The sequence below is a fragment of the Perognathus longimembris genome, chromosome 19, assembly GCF_023159225.1.
Source record: "Perognathus longimembris pacificus isolate PPM17 chromosome 19, ASM2315922v1, whole genome shotgun sequence".
Taxonomy (NCBI): domain Eukaryota; kingdom Metazoa; phylum Chordata; class Mammalia; order Rodentia; family Heteromyidae; genus Perognathus; species Perognathus longimembris.
This window is the reverse complement of record NC_063179.1, coordinates 7,933,146-7,957,722: the sequence shown is the minus strand read 5'-3', so window position 1 is coordinate 7,957,722 and position 24,577 is coordinate 7,933,146. Positions and strand designations below refer to the sequence as shown.

The following is a 24,577-nucleotide window of genomic DNA, read 5'->3' as shown; positions in this document are numbered from 1 at the left end:
ATAGGAACAAACTTTGCTGTATACTTTTTTTTAAAATACTGTGCTACTTTTTCTAGAACTGTTAAAATATACAGAATGAATTTATTGTTCATCAGCTTTATTTTTGAACATACCACTTCTTTATTTTTCTTTTTTATTTGTTTATTAATTGAAAATAAATTGTTTTACAAGGTGTTGTGCAAAAAGGGTAGAGTTACATAGTAGGGCAGTGTGTACATTTCTTGTGATATCTTACGTCCTGTTTTTCTATCCCTTGTCTAGGTCAGGTAGACATATATACAATATACAATGTATCAAGAACATATACAGTATTCACAGACTTGGTCTCTACTGTCTCTCTGTCTCCCTTTGTTAACAGTCATATATCAGGGAGATCATGCCCCTTTGTTTTCTGTGTTCTAGGCTTGTCTCGCTCAACATTATTTGTTCGAGTTCTGACCATTTCCCTGCGAACAACAATATTTCACCATTCCTAATCGCTATGTAGTATTCCATTGTGTATAAATACCATATTGTTTGGATCCATTCATCGGTGGAGGGGCATCTGGGTTGTTTCCATATTTTGGCTATTGTGAATTGTGCTGGGATAAACATGGAAGAACAAATGTCTTTTCGATATCTTGGGTTTTGTTGTTTAGCATAGATGCCTAGGAGTGGTATGGCTGGGTCATAGGGTAGGTCTATATTGAGCTTTTTGAGAAACCTCCATACTGTTCTCCAAAGTGGTTGTACTAATTTCACTGACACCAACAATGGAGAAGGGTTCCTCTTTCCCCACAGCCCCTCCAGCATATGTTGTTTCCTGAGTTCAGAGTATAGGACATTCTAACTGGGGTGAGGTGGTATCTCAGGGTTGTTTTTATTTACGTTTCCTTTACTAGCAGGGATGTTGAGCATTTCCTCATGTGTTTCTTTGCCATTTTTATATCTTCTCTTGTGAAGTCTCTCTTTAGCTCTTTTGCCCATTTCCTAATAGGTTTATTGGGCTTGGAGGGGCTTAGTTTTTTGAGTTCTCTGTAGATGACAGATATCAGGCCTTTGTCTGTTGCTGTGCTGGTAAAGATCCTTTCCCATATCGTTGGCTGTCTTTCTATTTTGGTGGCTATGACCTTAGCTGTGCAGAAACTTTTTAATTTGTAGTAGTCCCATTTGTCGAGTCTTTCCCCTCTTTGTTGTGCCCCTGGGACTCTCTCTATTCAGGAAGTTCCTTCCTGTGCCTATAAGTTCTAGCGTCTTTCCTATTCTGTCCTTCAGGAGTTTCAAGGATTCAGGTCTGATATTGAGGTCCTTGATCCATTTTGAATTGATCTTGGTGCATGGTGATAGGCTTGGGTCTACTTTGAGTTTTCTGCATATGGCTGCCCAGTTCTCCCAGCACATGTAGTTGAAGAGGCTATGTTTATTCCATTGTAGGTCTTTAGATCCTTTGTCGAATATCAGTTGGCTGTAAGAGTGCGGTTTTATTTCTGGGTCTTCAATTCTAATCCATTGGTCTTCCGATCTGTTTTTATACCAATAACATGCTGTTTTTGTTATGATGGCATTGTAGTAGAGCTTGAAGTCTGGTATTGTGATACCTCCTGCACTGCTTTTTTTGCCTAGAATTGCTTTGGCTATTCTAGGTTTTTTGCTGTTCCATATGAATTTATGGATTGGTTTCTCTATGTCGGTGAAGAATGTGGCTAGGATTTTGATAGGTATTGCATTAAATTTGTATAACAATTTGGGCAATATGGCCATTTTTCACTATATTGATTCTGCCTACCCATTATCATGGAGGTCTTTCCATCTCCTTGTGTCTTCTTTGATTTCCCTGATTAGATTTTTGTAGTTTTCATTGAATAGGTCCGTCACGTCCTTGGTTAAGTTGATACCTAGGTACTTTATTCTTTTTTTGGCTACTGTAAATGGAATTGTTTCCATAATTTCCTTTGCTGTTTGTCTATTGCTGGTGTACAGAAAATCTGCTGGCTTTTGTGGATTGATTTTGTATCCTGCTACTTTGCCAAATTGGTTGATTAGGTGTAGGAGTTTGGGTACTGAGTTTTTTGGGTCCTTCAGATATACGATCACTTGATTTCTTCCTTGCCGATGAGGATCCCTTTGATGTCCTCCTGTTGCCTTATTGCTATGGCTAGGGATTCCAGCACTATGTTGAACAGAAGTGGGGAGAGTGGGCATCCTTGTCTTGTTCCTGAGTTTAGGGGGAATGATTTAAGTTTCTCTCCATTTAATATGATATTAGCAGTTGGTCTGTTGTAGATGGCTTTTATTGTTTTGAGGAATGTTCCATCTATTCCTGTTCTCTCCAAAGCTTTCATACCTATGGTATGGATGTTGTATTTTGTCAAAGGCTTTTTGGGCATCGAGTGAGATAACAATGTAGTTCTTAATTTTAGATCTGTTTATGTGGTGAATTACGTTGATTGATTTACGGATGTTGAACCATCCTTGTGACTGAGGGATGAAGCCTACTTGGTCATGATTTATGATTTTCTCAATCAATTTCTGGATCCTGTTAGCTAATATTTTATTGAGGAGCTTTGCACCTGTGTTCATTAGGGATATTGGTCTGTAGTTCTCTTTTTTTGTTGGGTCTTTGCCTGGTTTGGGAATAGTATGATATTAGCTTTGTAGAATGAGTCTGGGATTTCTCCCTCTGTTTCTATTTCGCGGAAGAGTTTGAGGAGTATTGGTATTAGCTCCTCACTAAAGGTTTTCTAGAATTCGTTGGTGAATCCATCTGGGCCTGGGCTTTTCTTAGTAGGGAGGTTCTTGATTACCTCCTGTATCTCACCGTAAGTTATTGGTTTATTTAGTTGATTTATTTCTTCTTGGTTCAGTTTGGGCAGTTTGTACTTCTCTAAGAATTGATCCATTTCTGTAAAATTATTGTTTTTCGCTGAGTAGAGGTTTTGGAAATAGCTCCTTATGATTGTTGAATATCGTGTGTACTTGTTGTATTTTTTTCGGTGGAGTCCCTGATTTTACGTATATGAGTCTCTTCTCTTCTTTTTTTGGTAAGTCTTGCAAGGGGTCTGTCAATTTTGTTTATTTTCTCAAAGAACCAGCTTTTAGTCTTATTTATTTGTTGAATGGTCTTTCTATTTTCAACCAGATTTATCTCTTCTTTAATCTTTGTGATCTCTCCCCTCCTAGTCGTTTGAGATTCTGTCATTTCTTGTTTCTCCAGTTGTTTTAGTTTCATTGTGAGGTTATTCACCTGCTCTGCTTCCATTCTTTTAATGTGGGTGCTGAGTGCAATGATCTTGCCCCTCAGGACTGCCTTAGCTGTGTCCCATAGGTTTCTTTGTGTTTCAAATGTGTTTTCTTTGTCATTGTGGCTTATGAATTCATTGATTTCATCTTTAATTTGGTCTGTGGTCTGTGGATAGCAGCATGGGGTTTAGCCTCCAAGAGTGTGTATAGCCTCTGTGGTATCTTTTGTTGTTGAGGGTTACCTTGAATCCACTGTGATCAGATATAATACATGGGATGACGTCAATACTTTTGTATTTGCTGAGGTTCTTTGTGTGGGCTATGACATGGTCTATTTTGGAATATGATCCATGGGCTGCTGAAAAGAAGGTGTATTGGGTCTCTGTAGGGTGGAAGGTTCTATATAGGTCTGTTAGATCCATTTGGGAAATGGTGTTATTTAGGTCCTCAGCTCCCTTACTAATCCTCTGGGTGTTGGATCTGTCTCTTGGAGAGAGAGGAGTATTAAAGTCACCCACTATGATTGTGTTTGTGTCTATCTTGTTCTGTAATTCTGTGACAATTTGCTTGACATATGTAGGGCCTCTTTTGTTCAGTGAGTATACATTTATCACCGTGATTTCTTGATTCTGGATTTTTCCTTGTATTAATATGTAGTGTCCTTCTTTGTCTTTTTTTTTTTTCTTTTGCCAGTCCTGGGCCTTGGACTCAGGGCCTGAGCACTGTCCCTGGCTTCCTTTTGCTCAAGGCTAGCACTCTGCCACTTGAGCCACAGCGCCACTTCTGGCCATTTTCTGTATATGTGGTCCTGGGGTATTGAACCCAGGGCCTCATGTATACGAGGCAAGCTCTCTTGCCACTAGGCCATATCCCCAGCCCCCTTCTTTGTCTTTGTGAGTTGACTTTAAGGAGAAGTCCAGCTTGTCTGAGATCAGAATGGCTACACCTGCTGTTTTCGTGGGTGCATTTGCTTGGTAGATCTTGCTCCATCCTTTCATTCGAAGCCTGTTTTTGTCCTTTGCTGTAAGGTGGGTCTCTTGTAGACAGCAGATGTCATATTACTTATTTACATAACCAAAATTATGCCTATCAAATACTATTAAGTGAAAACACATTATTCTGCAGTGTGCCTGATTATATTTTTCAATAGAAACACTTTTTCAACTGTTTCAAAAGAAACAAATGAAAATGTATATCTGAATCCATAAATATGTACCCTTATGTTCATATCAGCAAATAGAGATACTGTACAGAAAACCATTTTAAGCTTATAATGTTCTGTTGTGTTGTTCGCTTTCAATAAGAGGAACACTGTTTTTTCTCTACATCAGATTTCTGCAGAGCCGCAGAGCTGCAGAGCTGCAGAGCTGCAGGTCCCCGCAGGACCACCTCAGGCTGAGCAGCAGTTGCAGGCCCAGGCCTTGCAGATGCAGGAGGAGTTCAAGGACCTGAAGCAACAGCTTCACTAGCAGGTACTGGAAAACCACACCTCCATCTCCAGAACCTGGAGCAACAGGAGCGGCTGTGTAGACTGGAACAGGCAGCCGAGGAACCCGTTCCTAGGCCTGCTGAGGATCGACACAAGATAACGGACACAGAGAGATGCACACATGTGCAAGACGGAGAGATGGAAGATCCACTGCTGCAGCTGCAGGATGCTTTCCACCAGCTGAGCGGTGAGAAGGAGGAGCTCGCCAGCGTGCTGAGCTCAGAACAGCACCTGAAGAAACAGCTGCAGGAGAAGCTGAAGCACCAAGAAAATGATCTGCACAAGTGGAAAGAGGAGGCTGAGAGGGCGAGCTTCTTGGCTCAGGAGGGGCAGAAGCTGCAGGGCCAGTATCGGATCCAGCTGCAGAAACTCAGAGACACCTGCGATCGGCACACATTCTCCAATTGGAAGCTGAGGACAGAAAACGATGCCCTGCAGGAGCACCTGCAGACGCAGAACCAGCTGCTGGAGCAGCTGAAGCAGGAGCAAGAACAGAGCAAGGTGCTGGCCCAGATGGAAAGGGAACAGTTACAGGACACTCTCAAGTGTCTAGAAGCAGCAAGGCAAGAGAAGGAGCAACTGCAGGCCCAGCTGAGTGGCCTGGCGTTCCCTCCAGAAGGCCAAGCAGTGAGTAACGGGGAAGAAAGGGGGGCGGAGGCAACCCCACTCGACGTGACCGTCCCTGACGATGTGGACAGCCCTCAAGACATCAGGGACATTTTCCAGAAAGCATTATCCACTGCGGAATGGAAAAAGGAAAAACTCAGCCAGCAGCTGCAGGAGCAGCAGGCCCGCTGCAGGTGCCTGGCCAACCTGGGAGCCCAGTACCAGACCAAGCTGGATCAAGAGGCCCTCTTACCCAGGACGAGGACCCACGGCTTGTTTGGGAAGAGGAAGCGGGACACACAGGGGCTCAAGAGGGAGCTGCAACTCTGCTTCAGTCCCGACCTGCCTGACAAGGTGGACTTCTAGAGTGGAGTGGATGACCTGCAGCAGCGATGGAGCTAGCTGTCACAGCACATTACCGCCATCAAAAAGTCCATTGTGGTCTGCAAAGAGCAGATGGAAGATCTGGAGACCCTGCTTCAGGAGAAAGATGAGCATATCGACCTGCTATCCCAGGAGAAGCAGCAGAAGAAGAAGGAGCTGCAGGAGCTGCTGTTGCGTTTTGCAGCTGAAGGCCTGGAGGGCCAGGACAAGATGCAGGCCGACACCGAGGCCCCTGCTGCTGACACCACTTCAGACTTGGCAGGCCCCATGAAGATTGAATATAACGAGGAGCACGACAAACTTGAGGAAATCCCACTCGATGCCGACGTGGAACCTTCCACAGCAGGGCCTGCGGTTCAGTGCCCCCTAGAGGACTCCACCACACACGTTGGGGGCTTGGGGAATGAACGCCCCATCCCGTTCTGGTCCAGACTTTGGAATTTTGTTAAGCAATCATAGCAAGTGAGAGGATTCCATTGTTCAAAGTCAGTACTTTTCCTGTATAGTCAAACCTACTCTACTGCGGGTGGTGTAAAATTATCACTCATGTAATAAGTACAGTCTGTGAGAATTGACAATAAATGGCTCTTATGCTCATTTGTACAGGTTCTGTTCTCCCCTTTTTGATAGTTTTTAGGGTCCATTGTCCTTGCTCCTGTAAAATGAGGTTTGGTGTCAAAGTACAGTTTCAGCCCCTTGTGCTGCAGCTCGTGGTCACAGTGAGACTCCTGAGAGGGCAATTGACTCGCCATACCTGGGTTTGTGTAAGAACATCAGTGTGACTCAACAGTGAAACCACCTGAATGTGGACTTTTCAAACTGCCTCCTGCCATCGAGCAACAGAGTGCTCTTTTGTGCCTCTTGGGGGAGGGGATTCCTGTGGCCTTTTTCCTGCTCTTCTGGGTGCTCTTCTTGGGGAGCAGCAAGGTGTCAGGAGACAGAGCCGGTACCAGTGTGGGGAGCACTGCATGGGGTTAGGGGGTGGGAGCTCTCAGCCCACAAGCGGAGGATATGCAGATCTGCTGATCTGTTCCCAAGCTCCGCCACAAAGGGGTCGTGGACATCACAGGAATCACCAGCGTGGCCCACCCTGCAGCCCAAAATGAGTGGAATTGGCCCAGGAGGAGCCGACAGCTTCAAGGCTCTGCTACAAACTCGGGCCCATGAGGGCCACCGTCCCCCCCCCCCAGCCTGTTTTGAACCCTGTCCACTAGGGAAACAACGCGTGGCCTGATGGGGTGTCTCATGGAGCAACGGGCTCATAAGGGTCAAATGGCGGCTCAGGTCGTCCTGGCACTGGGTGGAGGGACTGAAAGGGGGGTGGACGTGGCGGATCCTGGGGAGGAAACTCCCATAACCAAGAGCACAGAGGCGGAGGAGACCCACAGGGCCCACCATTTCGTGTTGATCGAGTCTTTCTTCCCATCAGTTCGGTAGCTTCTGAAAAAAATCTCTACCACATTAAAGGTAAAGTCGCGATCAACATGAAAATGACTTGGATTGTCCACAAGAAAGTCTGCTTCCCAGAAATTACCACTGACGGGCAGTGCTTGGTAGAAGTAATAATGTTCTAGGGGCTCTGACAGCATAAAGGGGCAGAGCTGAGGGGGAGACACTGGCAAAGAAAAGCACAGTAAAGGAAGGAAGTGTTACTTGGAAGTGACAATGTTCCTCTGAAGGAAAGGACAGTGGGCAAATCAGAGGATCTGATGCTATGACTGCTCACATACACTAGGACTCATTTGTTGAAGCAGAGTTGAGTAACCAGGAAGAAAGACCTATTGGTCTAAACTCTTAGATCTTCCCTTGAGTGCACCTCAATGACCCACACTATCCAGCCCAGTCCCAGGTTGTAGACAGGCAGATGCCCACACAATAATGAAAGTGAAAGCAGGGGCATGGTAGGAGGTGCTATTTGCCTACCTTGCTCTGGCGTCACCCGTGGAAGATCATACGGCAGTCATTTGTCACTGTTCTTATGTTCGATATGTGCCTGTCCAGGCTGAAATGAAGATGGGAGCCCTTGAAGGAGGATGGCCCTTAATCACGTGGTCAAAATGGTCTTTTTTATAATGTCTTAGATGTGGGAGTGGGGCAGACACCCATTATGTAGGCTATCTGCCTGCTCCCACAGGAACAGAGGAGAGACAGATGTGTTCCGAGCCTGGGATGGGTATGTGGAGCCTTTTGTAGATGGAAGGTGGGAAGGGCCAAAATGAGCAGACTGTAGCTCCAGACAGCTACTGAGCTAAAGAGAAAACCTTTAAATGGTACTAATTTAAGCATTTTTCATTGAGGGTAAATTAAGCATGATCCAAATCCTCGCATGACTAATAATTTATATGTTTATTCTTATCAGAGGATGATTTATTGAGAAAAAAATGCACATTTGGAACACAAAGCAAAGTGAATGAGCCTGAGTATACAGAGTGAAGTACATAAATGTGTAGACTCAGCCTCTGTTTCCTGGTGAATTACCCCGGTAGAATTACGGCTTACAGTCACAAAGTACACCAATGAAGCAGACAGGGTGCTAGAGCATCTGAGAACACAAACCAAGGAAGCAGCCTCTGTTCCCTGGGCTCCCAATTGAAAGCATTCCAAAATTCAGAGAGAAAAGACAAGGGTCCCCAGATGTCCAGATTACCCTCCCATGAAGCCACACTACCCTGAATCATTATGTTCCAGTAGCGCTATCTCTCCTGCCTTCAAATGGCAAGACTATTTGATCTGATATCCACAGGCCTAGGATAATCTACCATCAGAGGCAGCGTGGAATCACAAAGGTATCCAAAATCCCTTAAAGAAACAGATGAAGAAGTAGCCAGGACCTGCGGCCTCTTTGGGGCCTCACTCCCGAGACGCAACAACCACACACCTCCGGGGCACGGACAGGCGGGGCCAGTCAGTGTGCCCCACATATCCCCCTTTTTTGTTTTTTTAATAAGCAGGTGGATGTCCTACTCGAGAATGCGCCTCTCTTAGGTTGTTCCCCCCTTGAAGAATCTTACCCGTCTTAGGCTGACCATCCTAGCTCTTCGGGCCATCCTAACTGCGAGGCTTGCCAGCCCCAGCAAAGGAACTCGGGGGGAGAGGGGTCTGCGCATTAGAGGAGGCCCTGCTATTTCTGCCTCACACCTGTACACTCCGGTAGACTGCACATCCTGGTAGGGGCCATGACCAAACTCCTAGGGTTCCCAAATGGCTAAAAGCAGCATAATGCTGCCAGACCACCGTTGACTGGAAAGATCTGGCTCATTGCTTAAGAACTAGGGGAAGCCTATTTGCCCTAGCATGGTCAGGTGTAAATACAAAGGCAATATAAGCACAGTGGCAAATGCGAACACAAAGGTCATGGGGGGGGGTCTCTCCCACGAAGGGGAGAGTGTAGGGGAACCACCCATCTGGCTCAGTCCAGGGACAGTTAGAGTTCAGTCCGTCCCTGTGCTGCTCAAGGTGGGCAGGCAGCGCCATCCCCCATCTCTGATGGTGAGGTAGAAACAGGTCCAGGCCTTGGCGGTTCTGGAGGTCCACGGCAGCCAAGTTGCCAGTGATCCAGTCCAGTTCATGGGCAAAGCTGTAGGTGATATTGCCACAGAGAAACATTGCACCACAAAAGACGCTGAGGTAGAGTCTAAGAAACAAACAGCAGGCAGGGCTGGGCACTGGAAGGAAGGGAGGCTGGCTGTCACCACTGTCGTCCGCCACTGACACATGCATACAGGCCTCCCGTGGTTCCAGGGAGGAGCAGGAAGAGATCCATCTTGGTCTTTTTCTTTATTCCTGAGGAGAACAAAGATCGTACCTCGAGAGAGAGAGAGCGCTTTGGGGTTCTGGTGAACAATATCTTAGGTCTCTAGCAGGTATCCAAATTGGGCTTGGTTTCCCAATCGGGAAAACACATCTGAAACCTCTTCCCATGCTACTAAGAGGGTCAGGACCTCGCCATGATCCAGTAAGGGGTCCTTCCATCAGACTTGCACCTTTGAATAAGGTGTCTGAACTGACCAATGCCTCTGAAAGGCTGTCAGAGGTTGGTCTCTGGAGAAATTTAAAATATTTAATGTAAGCATGGTTGTCCTTAATTGGTCAAGAGGGCTGCCCCCCCCTTTCTGTTTTAATAATTGGTCCTTTAGGCTCTTGTTATGCCTCTCCGTTATGGCTTGACCCCTTGGATTGTACGGTATTCCAGTGGTGTGTTTAAAATTCCACATTTGAAAAAATTCCTGTAATGGTTTGCTTATAAAGCAAGGTCCATTATCGGTCTTTACCTGTAAGGGCAGCCCTAGGATAGCAAAACATTGTAGAAAATGACTTTCAGCATGCCGGGCTCTTTCGCCTGTGTGGGCAGTTGCCCCAGCAGGCATTTGAATGGGTGTCTATGCACTTAAATATATTTTTTAATTTTCCACAGGGAGCATAGTGGGTTACATCAGTCTGCCATATAACATTAGGCTTGATACCCCTGGGTTTAATTCCGGGGGATTGCAGAGGCGGGACGTGCAGAAATGGCATACATGATCTGCATGTCCTTACGATCTTTTTTAAGTCCTTTATAGGAACCAGGGGGAATCTTTGATGTAACCCTCTCCAGTTTAAATGCGTACGCTCATGGAGTCCTTGAGCCATTTGAAAATTTTGAGGCTGTATAGTGGCTGTAGCTATAACAGTCCCATTAGTGGCCAGGTGATCAGCCACTTGGTTACCTTGTGCCAGGTTTCCAGGTAGATCTTGATGTCCTCAGAGATGCTGCAAGAAGACAGGCTCAGCCCTTGCTTTTAGTAAGGACCTGACTTGGATCATTAAAGGAGTAATTGGGTTTTTATCTAGTTTAATGTATGATGACACTAGGGTTTGTAATAAATTAACTACATACAACTGTCAGAGAACAGGTTCATTGGCTGCTGAACATGGGTTAGTGCCAGGGTAACTGCCTACAGTTCCTTAAACTGTGCAGACCCTGTAACTGGCTCAAAGTAGCAGGTGCTTTTCTCCTTATTGACAGAGGAGGAGGTGGAGTATATCACCCTGGCAGACGCCGCTTCTCCTCCATCAGTAAAAACATTCACAGCTTTAATAAGGGTTTTGGTGGAAAAAAGTATGGGGAAAGTCCACTGTAACCTTGAAAATGAGGTCACCCATTTTGACATGCCATAATGGCAGTCCAGCTTCCCCATGAAACCTTCTAAGGCACTAGACACCAGTTATGGTTTCTTCGAACCCATTCAAAATCTGACAGCCATAGGGAACAACTAGCACATCAGGATCCCGCCCATAATGTCTCAGGGAAGTATCCCTGCCCTTAATTACCAGGGCAGCTAGCTGGTCTAGCTGGGAATAAACCCTGGGAGCCCCTCCTACCGATGCATGCACCCATTGGAGACGCTCACCCACCTGAGTAATGGCAGCTGAGGAAAGCTCTGAGCCAGGAATGATCCAGAGACAAAGGGGGCATTCGGGCCTATAGCAAGCCAATTGTGCCATATGTAAGGCCGTCTGAATTTTTTGAAATACCACTTGAAGTGATGGAGTTATTGTAACAATATCAGTGGGGGCTTTATCCTTTAAAGAGTCAAAAAGCGGAAGCAAATCTTCTGTAGGCAGGTGAAGCCAAGACCTTAGCCAATTAACTTCACCAGAAGCTTTTGCAACTCTGTCAAGGTATAGGATGGCTGAAAGGATAATTGAGGCTTGAGGGGGCAAACAGAGTCTAGCCCAAGGTCTGCCCCCAAAATCTTAAAGGGAGGTAAGGTCTGAACCTTGTCTTTAGATATGTGCAATCCTCCCTTCTGTAGAAGCATCCGAAGCTTTCTATAGGCGGTGTCCAATACTCGGGCGTCCGCTGCCCCAATTATAATATCATCCATATAAACATATAAGATACTATCTGACTGGCTCTGAAGGGGTTGTAGGATCTGTGACACATAATGTTGGCAGAAGGCTGGGCTGTTAGCCATGCCCTGAGGTAGCACTACCCATTCATATCTTTGGTCTTGCCCCTGGTAGTTAACCGAGGGGATGGAGAAGGCAAACTTCTCACAGTCTTGTGGGTTAAGAGGAATGGAAAAGAAACAATCCTGGATGTCTACTGTAATAAGATTCAGATCCCGAGGAATGGAGGGGATCCATGGCAGCCTTCGTAAGGGGGTGCCTGCGGGAATCATCCGCTCATTAATTTTTCTCAGGTCCTGTAACATCCGCCATTTGCCTGAGGCCTTTTGTATCACAAATACAGGGCTGTTCCATGGACTTAACGAAGGTCCGATATGTCCCAAGGTCAACTGCTCTAATACTATTTCTCTTAATTTTTCTAGTTTATCTAGGGAGAGTGGCCACTGTCCCACCCACACCAGGGGGCTCTGGAGCCATCGGCAGGAACAATGGCCTTTAGGATTGGCGGTGCGGATTCGTGAGGGGAACGGAAGCCTCCTGCCCCGAGGTCCCCGCACAGGTTAGTTTGTGGTCTGTGGTCATTCCCTCCCACACCAGGGCCCTGACAAGCTGCTCCCGTGGGGGTCCAGGAGGGACCTTCCCATTCACTACACATAGGTCCAGTACTTTTTCTACAACAAATTCTTCAGGCTCTTCTTGGGAGAAACTTAATGAGGCAGAAGCTAATCCGCTCTCCTGGGAGAAGTGGGATCCACTTCTGCCAGCCAAGGGATACAATGTATCAATTTCTCCTGCTCTTTACAGCCTGGGAGTCTGAGATATCCTGTCGGGCATTTTGGAGCCTGTATCTCAGCACCCGGAAGGCTGGATTACACAGCTGGCTTGGAGTTTGCCCCCCATTCTTCCCCGGGGAGACTCTTACCTACGTAAACTCGCTTCACTGGGCTCACCGATAGTTCCTGTGTCCTGTGCTTTATGTTTCCTGTGTCCTTTGCTATCTGTTTCCTGTGTCCTGTGTCCTGCATCCTGAGTCCCGGTTCAGGCGCCAGTTTCAGGGGTCCCTGCACCCCGGGTGCTCTCCCAACCAGCGGGAGAGGCAAGAAGCGCACCCCGCTGAGTGTGAACCCACGAAACGAGCGGCGAGCTGCCCCCACCCAGCCCAACCCAACCTTTCGCCGACAGTTGGACAATCAGACGACTCGGGAGAGGTTCAACACTGCTGTCCGTGTTAGTGGGTGGACCCGATCTTAAGTATGGGCAATGGCAGCAGGAAGAGGAGGGGGTAACATACCTAGCCAGGGGCAATGACTGGCGGTCCAAGCTGTCAGTCAAGGGTGGAAGGCCATGGGACCTCCCTAAGGGGCGGCCTAAGTATTAACAGGACCACCCGCAGGATACTGCCAGCAGCCATCTTGCTGCACATGGTCTTAAGGCTGGGAGGCGTGGCCAGCTAGAGCACCTTTCCAGTTCGGACCCAGAAGGCAGGCGGGGCTAACCGGGATCCCTCTTCTGGGAGGCGGTGCAAGCAAGCACCACCCCAGGGACTAAGGCAGGCAGGGCTCTTCAGGGTCTCACTCCAGAGGTGCAACAACCACAGACCTCCTAAGCACGGACAGGCGGGGCCAGTCAGTGGGCCCCACACTGTCTCTTCTGTTTCAAGTCCTTAGGGATATAAGAAAAGAGAAGTGGATGAGTGCACATGCCTGTGTAAGCACAAGCCATAGACATACTCTGGTGTGTGTTTGACTTTGTAACTAGGGCACAATACCTAAAGCTGGGTAATTTCTATGTAAGAAAATGTGTTCTGGCTCACAATTTTGAAGGCAACCAATTCCAAGTTCAGGCCGTTGCAGCTGGTGAGGCTCAAGCTGCTTCCACTCAAAACATGAGAGAGGCCACCTCCCTTTTGACAACCCACTCTCATGATCAGTAATCTAGTCCAGTGACAATTAACTCAGTCCACCAAGAACAGAGAAATCCTCTAGGGAAATCCAGGGACAAACAGGAGGAAAAAAATAAAACAGAGCCAGTGACCTTTGAGGATGTGGTCTTGTCCTCCATTCTAAAAGAGTGGTCTTTGCCCAATTCTTTCCAAAAGAAATCCTACAGAGATGTAATTTTGGAAAAGTTCAGGAACATGGCCTCTCTAGGAATAAAACAGGACTGAAAAAATGTTAAAGATGACTGCAGACATTCCAAGAGAAATAGATGAAGAAGTACCCAGGATCTGATTAGAAACAAAGTATTCTTTGAATAGAGCCCTTCCAACAGGCTCCAGACCATACTCTAAACAAGAAACCTTTCCTGGATTAACACTGGTTGTGCAGAAGTCATATCGTATTTCCTTATAGATGTGCCCTCAAAATTCACACCAGACACAAAACCTATGAGTACCAGGAAATGTAGAGACATTTTGTAATCCTCTACCTCTTCCCAGTACGTTCATAGACATGAAAATGGAGATCCTGCAAAACTCCAATTCTGTGGGGCTTGGAATATGGCCTAGTGGCAAGAGTGCTTGCCTCCTATACATAAGGCCCTGGGTTCGATTCCTCAGCACCACATATACAGAAAATGGAAAGAAGTGGTGCTGTGGCTCAAGTGGCAGAGTGCTAGCCTTGAGCAAAAAAGAAGCCAGGGACAGGCCCTGAGTTCACGGCCGAGGACTGGCCAAAAAAAAAAAAAAAAAAAAATCCAATCATGTGACCAGACATCCAAAGGAGTCATGGAAATGAAGTTCATCATTTCAGATGAAACTTGTGACAGCACTGCCTTTAAACTCCATGCATAACATCACTGTGGGAAAGCCTTCGGCGACAAATAGCATGACATTGAAATCCATGAATGAATTCGCAATGGAACATTAACATGTCCAAAATTGGGGAAAGACTTCAGACATCCCACTTCATTTCATACACTTGAAAACAATTCACACTGAAGAGAAACACTGTGAATGTGAGTACTGGGGAAAATCCCTCCCTTGTTTTAAAACCCTTCAAAGACACGTAGGAACTCACAGTTATGGTGGATATTTTGGATGTAAGCAATGTGAGAAAGGCTTCGACTGTGCTAGTATCCATTGAAGACATGAGAGAAGTCACACTGAGGAGAATGCACAATATGCGATATAAGTAATGCGAGAAAGCTTTCATTTCTCCTCATCACCTTAAAGAGCAGAAAAGATTTCAAACTAGAGAGAAACCCAATCTATGTAGGAATGTAGAAAAGCATTACTTGTTCCAGCGATCTGCAAACACATCAAAGAACACACACTGGAGCACAACCCTCTAGATGTAAGCAATGTGGGCAATGCTATGGGTTTAAACAATGTGATAAAGTTGTCACTTGTTCCACCGATCTTTATAGTCATATTAGAACTTACACTGGAGATGTATCTTGTGAGTATAAGCAATATGAGAAAGAATTCATTTGATCAAATTCCCTTGGAAGATGCAGGAAAAATAAAATCACATTAGAGTCAGGCACTGGTGGCTCACTCCTGTAAACCTAGCTACTTAGGAAGTTGAGATATTACGATCACAGTTCAAAGACACCCTGGACAGGAAAATCCATGAGACTCTTATATCCAATAAACTACTTAGGCAAATCTGGAAGGAGTACTGTGACTCAAGTGGTTGAGGGCTAGCATTGAGCAAAAGAAGCTCAAGGATAGCACCCAAGCCCAGAGTTCACGTTGCCCGAGTGGCTAAATGAATAAATAAATACAAGTAAAATATAAACAAGAAAATCTTACTACTATTCTTGATAATAATGTAGCTGCAAAGACAGGCATACCCCATTCTGCCCAGCTTTGCCTGTGGAGTTTTGCTACCTTCCACCCAGACTGGCCTGGAATGATGAACCTTGGGTTCTGAGATTCCCATGAACCTGGGATGCTAGGCAAGCACCAATGCACCCAGCGAGCGGTTGGGTCAGATGAAGTCTTGTGAAAGTTTGCACCAGGTTGACCTTGAGCTATAGTCTTAATCTCTGCTTCCCAAGTAGCGAGGAATATTTGTGTGAGCCACAAGCACCCAGTGATCTTGTTTTGTGATGAACTCAGCGTACCAAATGTTCATCACACTGATTTATTCCTTCTCTAATCAACTTTAAAGACAATTTGATAACCATACACGTTGATGCCCAGGCCCACTGATACTTGCAAACTAACTCTACCCACTATTTCTTGCCTGGCACCTAGTTTGGGTTAAAAGGCATCATGCTCCTGAATTGGAACCAAAGTGGCAAGGATCTTACTCGGCAGTGCTAAGTACAGTCAGGTATTGAATGTACGGGAAAACAGCAGGAGATTCATCACTCTCATGGGAAAAAGGCAGTGGGACAATATCCAACAGATGGCTAAAGATGGACTCTTCAGAGATATTCAGAAAATCCCCTAAAGACAGGGCTACCCAGCATTAATTGATGTGGTCAACAGGGACATAAGTTTTTGTTATGATTACCCCTCATTTTTGTTAATGTGTTACGGTAGCTTTACTGGCCAGACCTTTGTACAGAAAGCCTGTTTGATTTGCTGTACCTTTCCTGTTTAATGGAAATTGGGGGAAGCCCCTCTACCCAAAAAAGAGAATCAAATTAATGATTTGATTGGACATGTAAACCATTAGGGAATGTGCTAACCAGCTTGAGGTGGGGGCATCAGAGCCACTGGAGCATGATGTGGAGGTGTCTTTACTGGGCCTGCGTTCAAGGGGAGGCAGCAATTGTATGTATGCGAATGTGGGTGGGTATGTAGGGGGGTGGCCATAGGAGCGGGCAGGGTGTATGTAGAGAGGAACCGAGGGGCATTGTGTGCGGTGAAGCAGGACGGAAGGAAGCAGCAAGAAGTGTCTGCCACAGGAGTATAGCAGAGGAGCTGGGCACAGCAGTGCCTGAGCCTGCTAAGGGGCCTTTGGGAAGAAGCCCGAGGTCTGTGAAAGGCCTTAAGGCCTCAAGGAAGCCTGCAGAGAAGCCTTGAGGCCTCAAGTAAGTCTGCAGAGAGGGGAGAGGCATGAGAAGAGGCCAGGCATGCAGGAAAGAGAAATTGAAAGAAGCTAGCTCCTTCGGCATTATGGAAGTTTGGAGGTTGAGCTTGTTGGAGTTTGGAGGTAGAGGCTGCTTTGGGTTGTAGGTTCTGAGGTCTGGGTAGCTTGCCCATGACAAGGTAGTCCGCCACAGGCCCATGTTTGGAGGTGGAGGCTGTTCTTCAATAAAACTCCTTCACCTCTTTAGCCGTGCTTCCATGGAATTTTGTGATCTCAAGCGCTTACACTGGACTGTGAACACAACATAATTAGGGAGTGGCTGGGTAGTGGACTCTGGCTTAGTAGAATTGTTTTGTTATGTGCACGTTACTCTTTGTGTTGATCTAGATTTCACATACTCCTTGATAGAAGCAGGACATTCTCATTTCTCCCAAGAGTCTATTTGATTCCTCTGAGACCCCCAGACCAAGTGCACTGCAGTACGCAAGGCCTACGTAAGCAACGTGGGAAACACTCATGCAGAGGAGCCCTGGACCTGTGATGGCCCTGAGCTCTCCAGTTCCTCAGGGACCACAAGAGCAGGTTATATCAAGAACTTCAGAAAACTCAGTGACTCCCTGATCAGAAAACAAGTTTCACCAAAGGTGGTTAGAATAGAGCTACTACTTCATGGAATGAAAACCACAAGAAATTGGACATGGGCAGAGAGGCTGTGTTTCTTGGTGCCACTTCCTGGAAGGCAACTGAAAGCCTGGGTGCCACAGTTGTTGTGTGAGGGAAGCCAGGAAAGCTACAGGTAAAGCTGAGCACCTATCCAGCTCTAGCAAGTCCCACGCTTGCCCACAACTACACTGGGCAGAGTTAGATGTGGATAGGGCTGCAGGAGCAGCTGTCATCAGGACTCCACCCATTCTGCCTGGATCACAAGTCCCTGGCCACCCTCTATTATTTCACACTCCTCGCTGACCAATGGGATGGCAGACTTGGGGCCACGCCCATATCCTCTGCTGTCTACTAGCACTGGTATTCCCTCTGTGGGCTTACACCACTCCCAGCCGTTGAGGGAGGTGGAGGTGGCCGAGTGGTGACAGTGATTATCAGTGAGCTAAGACGTATAGAGAGAAATAGATATTGTTAGTGATTGTAGATTGTAGATTGTGGATTGTAGATTGTAGATTATAGATTATAGATTTCAGACCGCCTGGGAATGTGGCGACTCTGTCTTCCCTGCTGCCCCAGGGCTCGGAGGTCTGAAGAAACCAGCCAAAATCAAACAGCTGCAGCAAATCAACTACGGCAAGAATACCAGCAGAATTGTCCTGCAAGTGGACCTGCACAATCTAACACAAAGAAGAAAACTGTCAAGGGCCATCATCCCAAGAGAAACACCACTGGGTATGGTCAATCAACTAAGCGTAGAGCCAAAGGGCACGCCTCCCCTGAGGCTGCCCTGCCTTCGTGCAGCTCGAGAGCTTCCTGGGTGGAGAGTGTCATAGCTCCCAATAGCATCGAGGATCTGAGGAGGCACTACCAATCCCTCATGCTTACCCTGCACTGCAGCAAGTTACAAAACCAACAGCTCTCCAGTGAGATCCACCAACTGAAGGCGGAAAAGAAACTCCTGCAGCATCGACAACAAAAAGAGAATTGGAGGAGAGCCCAAGAGAAAGAAGCAATGCAAAAAGAACTGGAAGCCCACAAGGTAACGATACAGATGTTGGTTGAAGAAGAACGCAATTTACACTGTGCCCTGGCCCGCATGCAGCAAGTGTTTAATGAGAGAAAAAGGGAGCAGGAAGGGGTCACCAGCCGCCGGCAGGCTGCACCGCAGCAAGTTGCAGAGCAAGACATAGCCTTGAACCAAGTCACCACCCAACAGGATGACACTCAAAAGAACAATCCACAGCTCATCCAAGACCAGAAACAGAGCAGGAGTGGTGATTTGGAGGAAATCAACAGCGAATTGCAAAGAAAGCTGCAAGTCCTCTGCACCCAGAAGCTCAACATGCAAAACAGAATTCACAAGCTCCAAAAAGCCGCAGAGGAGCGGGCAGTGCTGAAAAGGCAAGTGGACAACCTGAGAAGGCTGGTGATGGCCATGAGGTCAGAAAGGGACAACTTTGCCATATACCTGAGGAGGGAGAGGGCCATGTGCGAGGACATGATCCAGCAGCAATCCCAAGAGATGAAGCATCTTAGAGAGGAGAGAGAGAGAGGGCAGAGGCAGGTGTTGGAGCTGGAGGTCAACCTGGAGGAGGTTAGAAAACAACTGGCAGAGCTGCAGGCACCCGCAGGACCAGCTCAGGCTGAGCAACAGCTGCAGGCCCAGGCCTTGCAGATGCAGGAGGAGGTCAAGGACCTGAAGCAACAGCTTCACTTGCAGGTACAGGAAAACCACAGCCTCCGTCTCCAGAACCTGGAGCAACAGGAGCGGCTGTGTAGACTGGAACAGGCAGCCCAGGAACCCGTTCCTAGGCCTGCCGAGGATCGGCACAAGACAAAGGACACAGAGAGATGCACACATGTGCAAGACGGAGAGATCGAAGATCCACTGCTGCAGCTGCAGGATGCTTTCCACCAGCTGAGCGGTGAGAAGGAGGAGCTCGCCAGCGCGCTGAGCTCAGAACAGCACCTGAAGGAACAGCTGCAGGAGAAGCTGAAGCAGCAAGAGAACAATCTGCAAAAGTGGAAAGAGGAGGCTGAGAGGGCGAGCTTCTTGGCTCAGGAGGGGCAGAAGCTGCAGGGCCAGTATCGGATCCAGCTGCAGAAACTCAGAGACACCTGCGATCGGCACACATTCTCCAATTGGAAGCTGAGGACAGAAAACGATGCCCTGCAGGAGCAACTGCAGATGCAGAACCAGCTGCTGGAGCAGCTGAAGCAGGAGCAAGAACAGAGCAAGTTGCTGGCCCAGATGGAAAGGGAACAGTTACAGGACACTCTCAAGTGTCTAGAAGCAGCAAGGCAAGAGAAGGAGCAACTGCAGGCCCAGCTGAGTGGCCTGGCGTTCCCTCCAGAAGGCCAAGCAGTGAGTAACGGGGAAGAAAGGGGGGCGGAGGCAACCCCACTCGACGTAACCGTCCCTGACGATGTGGACAGCCCTCAAGACATCAGGGACATTTTCCAGAAAGCATTATCCGCTGCTGAATGGAAAAAGGAAAAACTCAGCCAGCAGCTGCAGGAGCAGCAGGCCCGCTGCAGGTGCCTGGCCAACCTGGGAGCCCAGTACCAGACCAAGCTGGATCAAGAGGCCCTCTTACCCAGAGCGAGGACCCACGGCTTGTTTGGGAAGAGGAAGCAGGACACACAGGGGCTCAAGAGGGAGCTGCAACTCTGCTTCAGTCCCGACCTGCCTGACACGGTGGACTTCCAGAGTGGAGTGGATGACCTGCGACAGCAATGCAGCCAGCTATCAGATCACATTACCGCCATCGAAAAGTCCATTGTGGCCTGCAAAGAGCAGATGGAAGATCTGGAGACCCTGCTAAAGGAGAAAGATGAACATGTCGACCTGCTGTCCCAGGAGAAGCAGCAGAAGAAGAAGGAGCTGCAGGAGCTGCTGTTGCGTCTTGCAGCTGAAGGCCTGGAGGGCCAGGACAAGATGCAGGCCGACACCGAGGCCCCTTCTGCTGACACCACTTCAGACTTGGCAGGCCCCATGAAGACTGAATGTAGCGAGGAGCACGACGGTCTTGAGGAAATCCCACTCGATGAAGACGTGGAACCTTCCACGGCAGGGCCTGCGGTTCAGTGCCCCCTAGAGGACTCCACCACACACGTTGGGGGCTTGGGGAATGAACGCCCCATCCCGTTCTGGTCCAGACTTTTGAATTTTGTTAAGCAATCATAGCAATGGAGAGGAATCCATTGTTCAAAGTTGGTACTTTTAGTGTATAGTCAAACCTACTCTACTGCGGGTGGTATAAAATTATCGCACATGTAATAAGTACAGTCTGTGAGAATTGACAATAAATGGCTCTTATGCTCATTTGTACAGGTTCTGTTCTCCCGTTTTGGATAGTTTTTAGGGTCCATTGTCCTTGCTCCTGTAAAATGAGGTTTGGTGTCAAAGTACAGTTTCAGCCCCTTGTGCTGCAGCTCGTGGTCACAATGAGACTCCTGAGAGGGCAATTGACTCGCCATACCTGGGTTTGTGTAAGAATATGAGTGTGACTCACTCAACAGTGAAACCACCTGAATGTGGACTTTTCAAACTGCCTCCTGCCATGGAGCAACAGAGTGCTCTTTTGTGCCTCTTGGGGGAAGGGGATTCCTGTGGTCATTTTCCTGGTTTTCTGGGTGCTCTTCTTGGGGAGGAGCAAGGTGTCAGGAGACATAGCCGGTACCACTGTGGGGAGCACTGCCTGGGGTTAGGAGGTGGGAGCTCTCAGCCCACAAGCGGAGGATATGCAGATCTGCTGATCTGTTCCTGAGCTCCGCCACAAAGAGGTCGGGAACATCACAGGAATCACCAGCGTGGCCCACCCTGCAGTCCAAAATGAGTGGAATGGGCCCAGGAGGAGCCGACAGCTTTCAGGCTACGCTCCAAACTCGGGCCCATGAGGGCCACCGTCCCTCCCCCCAGCCTGGTTTGAACCCTGTCCACTAGGGGAACAAAGGGTGGCCTGATGGGGTGTCTCGTGGAGCAACAGGCTCATAAGGGTCAAATGGCGGCTCAGGTCGTCCTGGCACTGGGTGGAGGGACGGAAAGGGGGGTGGATGTGGCGTATCCTGGGGAGGAAGCTCCCATAACCAAGAGCACAGAGGTGGAGGAGACCCACAGGGCCCACCATTTCGTGTTGATCCAGTCTTTCTTCCCATCAGTTCAGTAGCTTCTGAAAAAAACTCTACCACATTAAAGGTAAAGTCGCAATCCTCGTGAAAATGACTTGGATTCTCCTCAAGAAAGTCTGCTTCCCACAAATTATCACTGACGGGCTGTGGTTGGTAGATGTAATAATGTTCTAGGGGATCTGACAGCATAAAGGGGCAGAGCTGAGGGGGAGACACTGGCAAGGAAAAGCACAGTAAAGGAAGGGTTACTTGGAAGTGACAATGTTCCTCTGAAGAAAAGTACAGTGGGCAAATCAGAGGATCCGATCCCATGACTGCTCACACACACTACGAATCATTTGTTGAAGCAGAGTTGAGTAACCAGGAAGAAAGACCTATTGGTCTAAACTTTTAGATCTTCCCTTGAGTGCACCTCAATGAAGACCACACTATCCAACCCAGTCCCAGATTGTAGACAGGCAGTGAAAGCATGGGCATGGTAGGAGGTGCTATTTGCCTGCCTTGCTCTGGAGTCACCCGTAGAAGATAACATGGCACTCATTTGTCGCTGTTCTTATGTTCGATATGTGCGTGCCCAGGCTGAAATGAAGATGGGAGCCCTTGAAGAAGGATGGCCCTTAATCACGTGGTCAAAATGGTCTTTATGTGTGGAATGTCCTACATGTGGGAGTGGGGCAGACACCCATTATGTAGGCTATCTGTCTGCTCCCACAGGAACAGAGGAGAGACAGCTCTGTTCCAATCCTGGGATGGGTATGTGGAGCCATACGTAGATGGAAGGTGGGAAGGGCCAAAATGAGCAGACTGTAGCTCCAGACAGCTACTGAGCTAAGGAGTAAACCTTTTAAATGATACTAATTTAAGCGTTTTCCATTGGTGTTAAATTAAGGATCCAAATCTTCACATGACTAATATTGTGTATGTTTATTCTTATCAGAGGATGATTTATTGAGAAAAAAATGCACATTTGGAACACGAAGCAAAGTGAATGAGCATGAGTATACAGAGTGAAGTACATAAATGTGTAGACTCAGCCTCTGTCTCCTGGTGAATTACCCCGGTAGAATTACGGCCTACAGTCACAAAGTACACCAATGAAGCAGACAGGGTGCTAGAGCATCTGAGAACACAAACCAAGGAAGCAGCCTCTGTTCCCTGGACTCCCAATTGAAAGCATTCCAAAATTCAGAGAGGAAAGACAAGGGTCCCCAGATGTCCAGATTTCCCTCCCATGAAGCCACACTACCCTGAATCATTATGTTCCAGTAGCGCTATCTCTCTTGCCTTCAAATGGCAAGACTATTTGATCTGATATCCACAGGCCTAGGATAATCTACCATCAGAGGCAGCGTGGAATTACAAAGGTATCCAAAATCCCTTAAAGAAACAGATAAAGAAGTAGCCAGGACCTGAGGAGAAACAAAGTATTCTTTTAATAGAGGCTTTTAAAACAGGCTCCAGACCATTCTCTCAACAAGAAACTTTTCCTGGAGTAACACTGTTTGTACAGAAGTCATATCGTATTTCCTTATAGATGTGCCCTTCAAATTCACACCAGAAACAAAACCTATGAGTACCAGGAAATGTAGAGACATTTTGTAATCCTCTACCTGTTCCTAGTACGTTCATAGACATGAAAATGGAGATCCTGCAAAAAGCCAATCATGTGACCAGACATCCAAAGGAGTCATCGAAATGAAGTTCATCCTTTCAGATGAAACTTGTGAGAGCACTACCGTTAAACTCCATACATAACATCAGGGTGGCAAAGCCTTCGGCGGCAAATTGCATGACATTGAAATCCATGAATTAATTTGCAATGGAACATTAACATGTCCAAAATGGAGGAAAGACTTCAGACATCCCACTTCATTTCATACACTTGAAAACAATTCACACTGAAGAGAAACACTGTGAATGTGAGTACTGGGGAAATCCCTCCCTTGTTTTAACACCCTTCAAAGCCACGTAGGAACTCACAGTTATGGTGGCGTTTTGGGATGTAAGCAACGTAAGAAAGGCTTCGACTGTCCTACTATCCATCGAAGACATGAGAGAAGTCACACTGAGGAGAATGCACAATATGCGATATAAGCAATGCGAGAAAGCTTTCATTTCTCCTCATCATCTTAAAGAGCAGGAAACATTTCATACTAGAGAGAACCCCTATCTATGCAGCAATGTGGCAGAGCATTACTTGTTCCAGTGATCTGCAAACACATCAAAGAACACACACTGGAGCAGAACCCTCAAGATGGCAGCAATGTGGGCAACGCTATGGGTTTAAACAATGTGATGAAGTTGTCACTTGTTCCAGCATTCTTTATAGTCATATTAGGACTTACACTGGAGAGGGATCTTATAAGTTGAGAGCTTCCTACCTTGTCAGTAACTAAGTTATGAGTAAAACGAGACTTAGGGGCCGGCGATGGGCGAAGGGGCGAAGGGGGGGCGCCTCTCTGGTGGCGCCGGTGGCAGTGGCAGGGTCGGTGGCAGAGTGGTCGACTCCTCTCCTCTCAGGTGGCAACTCTGGCTTGTTCTCTTAGGTCAAGGCCTCTTCTGGCTCCCCTCAGGCAAAGACAGTGGCAGCGAGGGAGGAGGCCAGATCGACCTCCATTCCCAGAATGCACCAGGCGGGAGCTGCGCCTCCATGGAAGAGGAAAGTGTAGGAAAAGTGGCGCGTGGATGGAGCATGAACGTGCGTGCGTGCGTGCGTGCGTGCGTGCGAGCTAGGGGTGGTGAGGCCGGTCGGCGGCTGGTGACACAGCAACATGCCCGGGCCTTGCCGCCTGTGCGCGTGCGCAGTGTTTGTTTTGGGCCTGTGATGGGCTTTCTAGAGATGTCTACGGAAAGGGCGGGGCCTCCCTGCCTGAGAAAGAATTGATGACTTCTGGTGATCTTCAGAAACGGGAGGCGCAGTTTCCCTACCACCCCGCCCCCGGCCTCCTGACCTTCCCACCCCTCGGGTCTGGGGCCGGGAAGAGGATCCAGCGGCACCCGCGGTGGCTGCGGTGGGGGTGGCCGGCACTCGGGTGGTGAAGGAGCGGTCGTGGCGGCGGCAGCCCGGGTCCCTTCCCTTCCTCTCCAGTGCAGCCTGGAAGTGTTCCTGTCTCTGCAGGTGCGTGTGCGAGGGTGCGTGTGCAAGGCGAGGCCGGACGGCGTCTGGGCAGGCCTGGTGCTCTTTTGCCCACTCGGCTTCCCTTCACCC

At 47.8% G+C, this 24,577-nt stretch overlaps 1 protein-coding gene across 1 annotated transcript; it reads left to right on the top strand.

Annotated features, from left to right (window-relative positions):
- Positions 1–6,970: 6,970 nt before the first annotated feature.
- On the top strand, positions 6,971–20,425 carry LOC125367550 (golgin subfamily A member 2-like). The gene is made up of 7 exons (XM_048368236.1): positions 6,971–7,131; positions 7,833–7,898; positions 12,013–12,149; positions 14,834–14,988; positions 16,984–17,069; positions 17,815–19,603; positions 19,802–20,425. Exons 1-7 carry the CDS (start codon positions 6,971–6,973, stop codon positions 20,423–20,425), a joined length of 3,018 nt encoding a protein of 1,005 aa, XP_048224193.1.
- Positions 20,426–24,577: the final 4,152 nt, after the last annotated feature.